The sequence below is a fragment of the Tenrec ecaudatus genome, chromosome 1 (assembly GCF_050624435.1).
Source record: "Tenrec ecaudatus isolate mTenEca1 chromosome 1, mTenEca1.hap1, whole genome shotgun sequence".
In the NCBI taxonomy this organism is placed as follows: domain Eukaryota; kingdom Metazoa; phylum Chordata; class Mammalia; order Afrosoricida; family Tenrecidae; genus Tenrec; species Tenrec ecaudatus.
The window spans coordinates 193935401-193947902 of record NC_134530.1 but is presented as its reverse complement, the minus strand read 5'-3'; the positions used below and the strand labels follow the sequence as shown (position 1 = coordinate 193947902).

The 12502-nt window shown below is 39.1% G+C and overlaps 1 protein-coding gene across 2 annotated transcripts in view; it reads left to right on the top strand.

Annotated features, from left to right (window-relative positions):
* Positions 1-12502, top strand: part of ACBD6 (acyl-CoA binding domain containing 6) — a 180061-nt gene that overhangs the window by 125051 nt on the left and 42508 nt on the right. The window contains exon 7 of one of the 2 annotated variants that reach the window (XM_075528052.1): positions 1113-1179. The exons of the other annotated variant lie outside the window; for it this stretch is intronic. Coding sequence (XP_075384167.1) covers positions 1113-1179 — 67 coding nt within the window. The remainder of the gene's footprint in view (positions 1-1112; positions 1180-12502) is intronic. 2 annotated transcript variants of the gene reach the window in all.

Below are 12502 nucleotides of genomic sequence, written 5' to 3'. Positions count from 1 at the left end.
GGCATCAGTGGCCAGCACTTTTCCAGCCCTCCTGTGTTTCCCTAGAGCCCTGCATTGCATGGTCCGCTTCCAGATCCTTCCCACCTTGGTGCAGGATAGGTAAACCAAGTCGAATGGGATCTTGCACAGCAGGCCAAGTGTTAGTGTGCACTTTCCCCACGGTGCGGTGAGTGACTGACGATAGAGGCCAGAGAAGAGTGTCCAGAGGAGTCCGTGCAGAAGTGCTCTGATGGCCGACAGCTGGTCTGGCACCGGCCTGGTGCCAGCAGTCACTTTACAGGCTTTGTGGCAGAGATTATGTAAAGGAGATTAATCCCAGTAAACCCCTTATATTTTAATTATTTCTGTATGTATTTATAAAACCTGCAGTCTGCTGGTTTCCTGGCACAACTGTCCAGGCCCTCATCTTTAACCTGGTTTCCACCATCATCAGTCTATACACAGGGCCTTCAAAAAGTTCATGGAAAAATTCCCTTTTTCCCCTTCCAGCTCCATTTTTCTCTGAATTTCTTGAAGTCCCGTTGGTAGTTTGTTACCATGAAGGCTATACCACTGATTTGATTATCCTTGTTGTTTGGGGATTTGGGGGTTTGGTTTTGTTATTCTCATGTGTTTTGGTTTTGCTTCTTAGTTTCTGCTTGATGTATGGCTTGTTTTAGGTTATCTGTTAAAATGCTGTTTTTGTGTTTGTAAACATGATAGGAATCAAAAGTAGTAGGCATATAGAAAAGTGGAAACCTCTAAATACTATTTTAAATATATGCCTTCCAGGCTGTTACGTTTTAAAGATGGATTAGGTTCCCTCCTGCCACAGTGTCTCCAGCATTGTCCCGGGGGCCTTTATGGCTGACCAGGGCATCCAGAACAGGGATGCCTATGCTTATAATACTGAGGGCTGTAAAGAACTTCCCCCAAGTTTAAGAGTGTCCAGAGTGTAAATGAATAAGGAATCCTGAAACTTCTAAATGGTTTAGTGCCCCTCTTCTGCTGGCATCAGAGCACCAAGTCACTCACTCATTAAAGCATCGCGTCAGTGTGGACTCGTTAGCCACCCTCTAGGACAGAGTAAAACTGCCCAGTGGATTTCTGAGACTGCCTTTCTCCTGAATCAGGTCAGAAGACGCCATCAAAGGTGTTCCCGGCAGGGAAGCCAGCCGGCTGCTTTCGTCCCTTCAGATGGTGAGCAAAGGAGAGCTTTAAGGGGGCCATCATCCAAATAACTTCTAAGGAACCTCTAGTACAGCGGTTCTCAATCTCTGGGTTGCGACCCCTTTGGGGGTCAAATGACCCTTTCACAGGGGTCGCCCAATTCGTAGCAGCAGCAAAATTACAGTCATGAAGTAGCAATGAAAATAATTTTATGGTTGGGGTCACCACCACTTGAGTTAAACATGTATTAAAGGGTCACAGCATTTGGAAGGTTGAGAACCACTGATCTAATAGGACACCTCCGATTCAGAATGTGATCATATTTTTATCTTCTACACACTTGTTTTAGATTAATTTAGTCTAGTCTAAAGTTCCCATTTTTTTAATCACAGAAATTGTTCTTGGTTGGATTTCTTTACGGTTAGCTAAATGAACATTGGCAACAAATTGGTAGTGGGGAAATCTTGGTGAGTCAAAACATTAATAACTAATGTACCATCCAAATTCAACTATAATCTCTTGTTCTTTCAAAGAGCAAGACATTAAAATCTAAAAAACCTGCCATTGCTTTTACGTACAACATCTTAGGTCAAAGCCCTAATTCTGCTGTTTGGCTTGTTATATAATTTTGGACAAATCATTTAACATTGGTGAAATTCAGTTTTCTTACTCATAAAATGGAATTACTAACACCTGGCTTGCTTACTTCAGGGTTATTTTCAAATAAAGTGGTACTGTATGCAAATGTAAGTTTTTACTTCTTAAGGGAAGAGAGAATGTTTGAAACAAGAAAAGTCTATGGGAGCTAGTTGTTAATAGCTAAAGATCTTTCGAGCCAGGGGGCCTCACACTTGTTAACTAGGGGCCAGGTTCACTGTCCCTCAGACCGTTGGAGGGCCGGACGATCGTTTAAAAAAAAAACTATGAACAAATTCCTATGCACACTGCACATATCTTATTTTGAAGGAAAAAACAAAACGGGGCAAAAACACCAGGCAGGCTGGATAAATGTCCTCGGTGGGCCGCATGTGGCCCGCGGGCCGTAGTTTGAGGACACCTGTTTTAAGCCATTCACATTTTGTGAATGATTTTAATTAGTATTAATTGAGCTTTTTCCCTTGGGTCCCTGACCAAAATACTTAATTTTATCTTCCCAATAATTCTTTTTAATGTACTTTAATGTAACGCATGTTATAGTAGTATATATTATACTGCCACAAGGACTTGGATTATTATATAATATTAGTATCTACTATCCAAACTGTAGTCATTATATAGCATGTTTTCATATTTGAGCTGATCTAAACCTCCTGTATATACTATATTAATTTTAAAGGTCATAACAATTCTATTTAAAGTTAGGGAAATCCAGATAAAAATGCCTATCTGACTTGAAAGGCAATCATAAATGCTTCAAAGTTTTAAGTAGAAGAATGGCAGTGCTCATGAAAGGATGGAAGGCCGGATAAATTATTCCAGCATAAAAGTCAGTGCCTCAGACAGCCGGGACCTGGCTAATGGTCCCTTACCGTGAAAAAAGACTTAGAGATAACAGTACAGAAGGAAAATTGAATCAACCTCAGCTGGTGAAAGACAATGAAGGAGATAGATGGGTAAAAGAAGTTGAAGTTGAATATGACTCCAAAGCCAAGGCCAAGAAAAATAACGATGTCAAGTTTTGACAAGGCTAATTTTAGGGGAGGCCCTAATTTGAGGAGTCCCTGATAGTGCAGTAGTAGTCCAGTACTTAAGTGCTTGACTGCTAACTGAAAAGTTGTCTCTGGGAACTCACCAGGTGCTCTGTGGGAGAAGACCTGGTGACTGCCTGGGAAGCCCACGGAGCAGCGCTGCTATGTCCTCGGGCTCGCTGTCAGCTGGGATCCACTTAACACAAATTTTAGGGAGCTATCATGAGATCCTTGAAGAATTATCCTGAGGAAAAAGAAAAGTCAGTATATGGCACTTATCCATGCAGTGATATTTTCCCACAACAACAAACAACGGAGAAGAATAACTACTAATTTCAACAAGAATACTGAAAAATCTCCATGGAACTACAAAGATACACTAGGAAGCCCAGTCTGTTTAGAGACTGAGCTGGGGAGCCAGAAACCTGATTTAAGTTCTAAGTGCTCCATATAAATTCTGTGGCCGTGGACACGTTGCTTATCCTAACAGAGCCTCAGTTTCTTCATTTATGAACTGAGAAAACTGAATATAAGGTGATTAGGGCAGTAAACAGTGCCATTGTTTTTACTCATAGCTAATGAAAATTGGTCTGGCTCCTTCTCACCAGGTCAGAAGCAGAAAGGTTTACAAAATAAAGGATTATTAAATCTGCCTGAAGGCCACATCTTTGCTTCATTATTTAAAAAAGACATTGCATGTATGTTTTATTTTACAATTCTAATTCGTAAATGTCTTGAATGAGTTGTTTTGCACTTACGTTTTAAAATTGTATCGGCAATATGACCTTTTCATCACTTGATTCTTAGTTATACAGCCATACACAAAAGATAATAAATCATAGAAGGAGTGGGCGGTAGAGGTGGAGTAAGTCGGCAAATCACAGCCAACCTCTATTGAGCCATTCCCTTTAATGGACTCATTTATTCCCTCTAATAAAATCAGTCACTTCTGCCAGAAAAAAAGGAGTTCAAGAGTTATCTTTGAAAGCATGGGTTTATTACGTTTCTTCCAGTAGACTACATTCGATTTCATTGGGGCATCAGAGAAGGCAGTTTATTTAATATTTCTTTAGGAAACCCAGGGAAGAATTTAGGTTGCAAAACTGGTGTAGATAGTAAAAATTTTCCCATGATTCTAAACATTTAGTTCTTGTTTCTTTTTTTAATTACCTTAAAGGGTAAAGGTGTGTGGCTGGATGGTTAACAAACCACTTTCGGCAACATTTACAGGCAAACGGTTCTGGAGAATTCACAGCACTCTCAACTGAAACTGTAGCTTCAGGGTGAGTAGAGGGTTAAGTTCTGAGCTGTAGAAGCAGATTGTGTTTTCCTTTTGTGAGCCGGGCTGACAAGACATCAGTATTCTATTCATCTGTTGGGAATTAGGCTGTTAATCCAATCAATGACTCTTGAGTGAGCTGTGGCCTACATCCCCCACTGGGGAACAATCGGATCAAACTGCAGATTGTTTAAGAGCACAGTGCTGTCCTCGTGTCAGGTGGAATTCTCAAACGTTCCCTGGTGAATTGAGGATAGGGAAAGCTGTCTTGGCCCATTTATCCTGCTTCTTAAATAACCAGGTATCTGCCTCATCCGTACGAAAGCATTGGGCAATAGTGACAACAGGAAAGCAATCGAAATCCATTAACTTAAACTCACAAAAGTCTGGGTGAAAGGAAAGAATGTTTTCAAGCACACCACAAAGCAACTTATATAAAAGTTTTTTCACTTTACTCATATTTGTTTTCCTACTTGTTTAAATCAGGTTCTTTGCCTGGGCGTTTGATTGTTAACTGCCCTACACCATTGTTATTTTGTTCACCACCACAAACTGGCCTGCCTGTATTTTTCTAAGTCAGCAGGGTACTGATAAATTTTAATATAGATATGGGAACACTAATTAAATAAAATTCTAATTTTAAAGTACCTTTCTCTAAGGAACAGTAATTAAATAAAATTTTAATGTTAAAATATTTTACTCAGAGCTTACAGAATTTTGACATCTTTTGCAGCCTAGCAAAATTTGATTTCACTCTAATTACTGATGTAATAGTCCATTAAGTACATTTGGAAATTATTATTGAACTGATTAGATAGATCTTCAGAGTTGCCGTTATCTTCTATGAAATGCTGCCACAAATTTTTCCCGTTAACCAATAAGGTGACATGAGTTGTCATGTAGCAAACTATCCAGAGTGACAAGAAAGTCTCAAAAAAGATACTTATTATGTCAGTGTGGATGAAGATAACCTTAAGCACCGATTTTGTTATTTTCCACCCATTTTGCATAAGACTATTTTTTTAAAAAGTTCCCAAACCTTCCCAACATAACCATTCATAATATATACACATGCATATACATAAGGTGCTGTCAAGTGAAGGGGTAAGAATAAAATGGCTTAGTTATTTTAAGCAAGACAGCTGAGACTTCAGTGGAGAGAAGTTGTTATAGACGTGGCTCAAATTCCTGACACAGGACTGAACTTGACATACTAAGAACTAAACTATATGACCCCTGCTTGTCAGCCCATGGACTTCAGGCCTGGCTGCACATTTAGATTTCTTTAGGCACTTTGTGAAAATTACAGTATCTGGGGCTGTCTCCCAGGAGTCCTTAATTTCAGCAAGGCTGAATGGGACGGAGCCGTGACCGGTATTGCAAACCAGAGTAGATACGAGTTTTCCTTGAATATACCAATTTCTTACCTACCTCCATCTGTGCCTTTACTCCTGGGTGAAGTTTTTAAGTTTTTGCCTGTAATACTGACCCTGATCCTCTTAACACATGTCCATACCCCTACCCTCTCAGATACCCTTGTCAAGACTCCCTCAGTTTAGAGCACAGTACTACCTGTGTGATGTGTACTTGCCCAAAGAAGTTATACCCAAATTTAATAAAACCTATAAAGAATATATATGATAATGATAGAAGTGATGTGGAAAGAAAGTAAATTGATTGATATAGACTTGGGGACATTCTGCTAAACAACCCGTTAGTGTATAATAAGACACTTCCTGTAATACAGTACTGATTCTGTAGTTATATATGGCATTAATTTTTTTTAATTGAAGGGGTCATCTTTAGGTGAAAAATTACTCCAGAAACCCAGAAGCCAAATGTAGCATCTCTTCAGATCCTCATCCAGCAAATGGCCATATACTTTTTATTTTTAAGGACAATCAGGAATCTTCGACATTATAGTTACATATGTTTTTTAGGAGTTTCGTACGGAGGCCTACAGAGGAGATGGAAATATTTGGGATTTGTTTTAAAATACCAAAGTAAGGAGAATGAAAAAGGAATAAATGAAGCAAACATCAAGATCTTTATCATTGTTGAATATGAAAGATATGTGACTTTGTATTGAATATGAAGTATATGTAAAATTTTCATATAAAAAACTTAAAGGGCGTGAGTTTTCATTCCAGTGTGTGGGTGATGGTATCCAGGGCAAATGACGTAGTTGCTTTCCATGCAGCAGTCCATGCAGACGGATTCCTGACTCCAGTTGCGATGCCCTCTGTGAGCCACGTCGTCCCGGAGCCCCTGTGCCAGGTCTGGTCTGGTGCCCTCTCGCCTTGTATTCTTAGCTTTGTTTGGTGGCAAGCGCTGCCCTGTGGGTCTCCTATTTCCAATTGTTCTGGGGAGCATGTTCCTCAAGAGTGTCATTGTTCCCTTGGTAGGCCTGTCTGCTGTTGTTTGGCAGAAAGGTGATCCCAGGTAGGTGTGGTTTCAGATCCAGGTTTGAAGGGTGGCGAAGGGCCACAGACTCAGGGGCTTCCAGGGAATGGTCTCTATCAAGCCAGTAAATGGTCTTTTTATGATTGTGAAGTTTGTTTTGCATCTTTCTCCCATTCTGCCAGGACCTTCTGTGGTCCTAATCAGAGCCAGCAGTTCGTTTGAGGGGGTGGGGGAGCATGAATTTTTAAGGTTGGCAAATACACTGCTGTGCTCTTTACCTTACTAAATTGATAAAAGGTAAATATATACACAATTTAAAGTACTGCTTTTAAATGATTCATCATTTAGTGCTTAATTCCCTAGTACATCTGGAGTGTGATTTGATATGTACCTGACTTTTCCGGAATTAGTCTTTTGCATAAAATGAGGCAAACCTCTAATTTCCCAGGACACAGTTTTTAAATACCGTGCTCCATTGAAGGAAATCTCTGATTCTTAATCATTAGGATTTTCCTAGCACATAGAATAGTCACGTTTCTAAATAAAGAACTCATCTGGTCTTTTAATGCAGTGAAGTTTAAAGTGACTTTTAATGTTTAGTACAATGGCGATAAAGTGGGTATGTCAGGATAAAGAGGTAGAGTCAATCCAAGTTCTGTGAGAAGAGAATTTTGGCCTTTCCGGAGGTCCTAACACACAACAGGTATGATACCATTGTTTATAAATAAGCTAAAGGGGAAATATACATGTAGTATTTGTAATAAAATTATTTGTGTGTAATAAATTCAGGGTTTATTACCAAATCTACACATGTTAGGGGTACATGTATATTTGAAGAAAAACATCAATATTGTTTTGGGAGGAATTCAGCTTATGAATGTGATTTTTAAGAATCATCAGAGTAATACTTGCTGTTATTACAGTGACTTGTTTCCAGTTTAAAAACGTTTCCCCAAGCAAATGTTTTGAGACTGATGATGGCTACATATGTACAAATGTGCTTGACATGATGGATGGATGTATGGATTGTGATAAGGGTTGTGCGAGCCCCCAATAAACTGATTTAAGAAAAAACAAAACGTCTCCCCTGCTCACCCATTCAGCATTCAGTATTAACTTTGGAATATTTAGTACTTAAATATAGCATTCCAAGCTATAAATTAGTATAAACATGGCTGTTCTAGAGCCAAGAATCCAGCTAAGCAGAAAAGATTGTCAGGTAAGCAATGTTGAGGAAGACAAAGAGGTTAGTTACTGTGGCACCTCGTAGCCAAGAACTGAAGCAGGCAGCCAGAGTGTTGGCTTTGATTTGAGGGCAGAGCCTCCATCCTGTTTAACGCGAGCTGCTAGGTCTGCATAGCCCTGGCTCTCACCCGTCAGCAAGCATTCAAGCATTTGCTACATGCTGCAGTCTAAACTAGAGTCTGAGCCCTTCCCACAGTGTAACTTGTCCTTACCAAGGAATGTGATAGACGCGGAACTGTATCATGGAGAGACCATGAATGGGATGGCTGATTTTTAATAGAAATCCACAGGAGGTGGTTTGGCCACATAGCAAAGAGATCAATTTTGTTTCCGCCTCGGGTTTGCCCTCCTGGGCTTTTCTGTGTTTTACATTACATGCCATTTCAACGTGACCCTCTCTCGCCTTGGCTTTTGTACTCTTGATTCGTTTATTATTCTCCTGCCTCTGTAAAAATTTTGTGCTAATTTTCTGTCAGATTCATTTTCTTCTGTTTGTTCCTTAAATAACAGGCTCCACCTCTACCCCACTTCTCATGATACACTCTCCCTAGAGTGCCCCTCCTAACATTCATGATTTCAATCATGCATTTGCTCTTGCGCAATGTTTTTCAAGTCTCCAGTTCAAGCTACTTTTTAAAACTCTGAATCTATATTTCTTATGGCTTAGTGGACATTTTCATATGGATTTTTAAGTCAAAAAGAGGCAGGTTCAAATTCATATTCTACTGTTTACTAATTTTAGGCAAATTATATAACCTCTCTAAACTTCATTTCACTTTTGTAAAATTAGAATAATAGTATCAACTTCAGACAATTGCTATGAAAATTAAATTTTATGTGAAAATACCTAGTGTAGTTTTTGGCAAACATGAAAAATATAAATAAAATTTTCTCTGATTTCTTTATCAAGACCTCTCTTTTCTTAAATCATTTTATTGGTAGCTCATACAGATCTTATCACAATTCATACAAGCATCCATTGTGTCGAGCGCATTTGTACATATGTTGCCATCTTCCTTTTCAAAACATTTTCTTTCTATTTGAGCCCTTGGTATCAGCTCCTCATATTTTGCTTCTCTCCCCCACCCTCCCTCCCTCATGAACCCTTGATAATTTATAAAGTATTACTTTTTCATGTCTTACACTATATAATGTCTCCCTTCACCCACTTTTTTGTTGTCCTTTCCCCTGGGAGGGGGTTATATGTAGATCCTTGTGATCAGGTCCCTCTTTCTCCTTAACCTCCTGGTCCTCTCTTGATTATACCTAAGCAATAACACACACACACACACACACACACACAATGGTTTATTGAAGAACTCAACTCATTGCCATTGGGTGATCATTGATGACTCATAGCAACCATATAGGACAGGGTAGTCCTGGCCATGTGGCTTTCCAAGGCTGTCACTTTTATGGGAGGAGAAAGCCGTCTTTACTCCAGAGAAGTGGCTGGAGCTTTGGAACTGAACGGCCCAACTTGTAACCCCTATGCTTCCAGGACTCCTTGGCTAATTGAATAGAGTAGAAAATTACAAGCCATGTGAACAAGACCTATTAATCACAGCTGGACTGAAGATACAAATTAAAGCCACAAGTCACAAAAGTGTAGCTAATGGAATTATAGAATAAGTTCACAATTTATAAAAAAAACCTGAATTTATTGCAAAAATTACAGTATCATTTATTCTGAAGCTCCCCTTTAACATATCTTCCTGTACAGCAGAAGATAGCAATGCTACATTTCAACTTTATTTGTAGAGTGCAGACGTCCCAGGAGTAAGTCAAATGTGAAATAAAGTGTTTTAAACTCAAAACAGAACGGCCCAGTCTCTGAATTTAGGGGCTTAGGACCATCGTCTTAGGGAACTCCAAGCTCAATCAGTGTAACATAGTCCACAAAGACACTGTTCTACATCCTACTTTGGTGAATGGGGTCTTTTCTTTTTGTAGGTGATTAGGGTCTTAAAAGCTACTGTGTGGCTAAGATGTAACAATTGGTCTCTCCATGTCTGGAGGAAAGAAAAGTGGTGAAAATTAAAGGCATGTGGAAAAGTCAGTATTCACTTGAAGGACACTGTCCATGATGCTGAGACCCAAAGAACTAGATGGTGCCCCAAGCACTACCCACTGCTCTGAAAGGGGTCTCGTAGAGTGGGGGAAACGTGGAACAAAGTTTAAAATCCTAAGAGGTCAAGCTTACTGGTCAGATAGAAACTGGTGAATCCCACCCTCACCCCAGACTATGACCCTGCCATACCCTTCACATCAAAGCAGACAGGGGAAACTAACACGAGTGAGGTTTGCAAGCTACAGAATAATCAGCCATTTGAAATCAAAGGGACAGCATTTACCTAAGAACCACCTTCAGAAGTGTCTGGAAAGAAGGCGGAATGGAACCAGGAAACACAAGGAAGAAGTAGAATAAGTGATGTTGCATATAGAGAATTCAGTGAATGAGATGAAACAAAATGTGTATGAATTGGTGAGTGTAAAACTGATTATCTGTTCTCTAAAACTTCACACAACTCACAATAAAGCATTTTTTAATGAAAAACAATAGCTCACATAAAAGGTAAAAAGGCAGAAAGTAAATAGAGGAAAATTAAAACCAAACTGTTACTGCATAGGTTCCCAAACTTACTTGGCCTGTTGCCACCTTTTCAGAAAAAAACAATTACTCAGTGCCCCATCCCACGGCAATTAAGAACATTTGTACTGTAGTCCATAATCTAGGATAAAATCTAGGTAGGTACCTACTTTTGCATCCCCCCCTGGATCATTCCAGTTCCCGCCAGGAGGCGCTACCACCCTCTTCAGGAAACACTGGGCTGCAGCTTACCCACTCAGTTAACACAGAACCATAGCACCCGTGGGTGCTCCTTTCCGAATCACTAGAAAACACACAGGAGTAAAATCCTTCGCCCCTGTCCTCAGGTTGCATAATGACTATTTGGTAAAATAAGAAGCTCTTTAAATAATTAAAGAACCGTTACAATTCAGAATAATCAAATGCTATGTTGAGAGATACTCCGAAAATGCTTCTGGGGGAGATAAGGGTGGGGAAAGAGGTGAATATAGACCATATTAGGCAGAGATGTCGTCAAGAGGGAATTGTAACCTGCCATGGGTGTTATTTGTTTGGTGCTGAGGTGGGCTTAGGGCTAAGTGGTAGAAGCCACTCAATCTAAGATGCTTCTAAGGAAGGATACTTGGGGAAAATGGAGGCAGCCTTTATGACCAGAGAAGCCGTGAATACTCAGATTAAGAAGTTTATTTTGTGTGTATAATTGAACAGAGTTGCATAATGATTTTTTTTTTTTTAGTTACTAATCTAGTGATAAGGGAAGGGAAGGCCCATCCTGGGTAATTTTCATCAATTCAAAAGAGCTAATTGTTTGGAACCTTGAGTACATCCACAAAATCCTTTCACTATACAGTGTAATATAATTAAAGAAGTAATATCCCATCCTATCCTTAAACCCCACCTTACACATAAAAGGTTAGTGGGACTCATTTAGAATCCTGCCTACCCAGAAGCACTATCACTTTCCTGATTGTAACATTATCCAATTATTAATACATTTCTAAAGTTTCTTTTGGTTTTGGGTGGTGGTGGTTAGGTGCCATCACGTTGGTTCCTGCTCAGGGAAAACATAACAAAGTACCTACCTCAGACTCTAAATCTCCAAGCTTATTAATCCCTGCTGAAGCCCCTCCGTCATTTATTTCACCTTCTTAGATGTTTCCTCCACACTAGAGTTTGTGATTTCTTTGACTTTAATGTACAGTATCTTATATTTATCTCTGTCAAGTTTCATCTTGTTAAATTGATGTCTAAAACTTTAGCTTTGAAAATCCCAAATTTCTAGCACATTCTGCTAGCTTTCAGGGGACTGGTGCAGGACAACCGTTGCTGCATTATTCTATAATGCGACTTTTTAAGCGGTAAAGGGCGTTTTGCTTTTGTTGTTGTAGTGCCTGCTCACAATAGGGATCTTCGAGATACAGAAAATAGGAACAGAGGGGAGCATAGATCGTGCCTACTGCTTACATTGCAGTAGATGTTCTAGTGTGCTTTTAATATACTCTTTGTTGTTGTTTCTTTGATTTACACAGTTGAGATGTTACTGTAAAAATATATTTGTACCCCACAGAAAAGTGAGTGAAGGGAGACGTCGGACAGTGTAAGATATGACAAAATAATAACAATTTTTAAATTATCAAGGGTTCATGAGGGAGAAGGGAGGGAGGGTGAAAATTAGGAGCTGATACCAAGGACTCAAGTAGAAAGCAAATGTTTTGAGAATGATGATGGCAACAAATGTACAAATGTGCTTGACACAATGAATGGATGGATGCATTGTAATAAGAGTTGTATGAGCCCCCAGTAAAATGATTTTTTTAAATCTTTGATTCCTATGTTTTATATTAACAATGCTAAAATTATCTAAGCTATAAATACTTTGACTATTGCTTATATTAATTTCAACATGATTGCTCAACTTGACATATTAACTTTTCTTATCATTGGACATTTAGGTTGTTTCTAATTTCCTACTAATTCTAAATAATTACTGGGATAGATTATTTTTTCAGGAAACTTAAAATGTTGAAGATACTTTTTAGAATGGTTTTTTAGAAAATGAACATTTTCTAGGATTTATACTAAGTTATGCTCATCCCAACAAAACTTGAAGTGGCAATTCCATAGCACTCTCTGTGAATGGGTAACTAT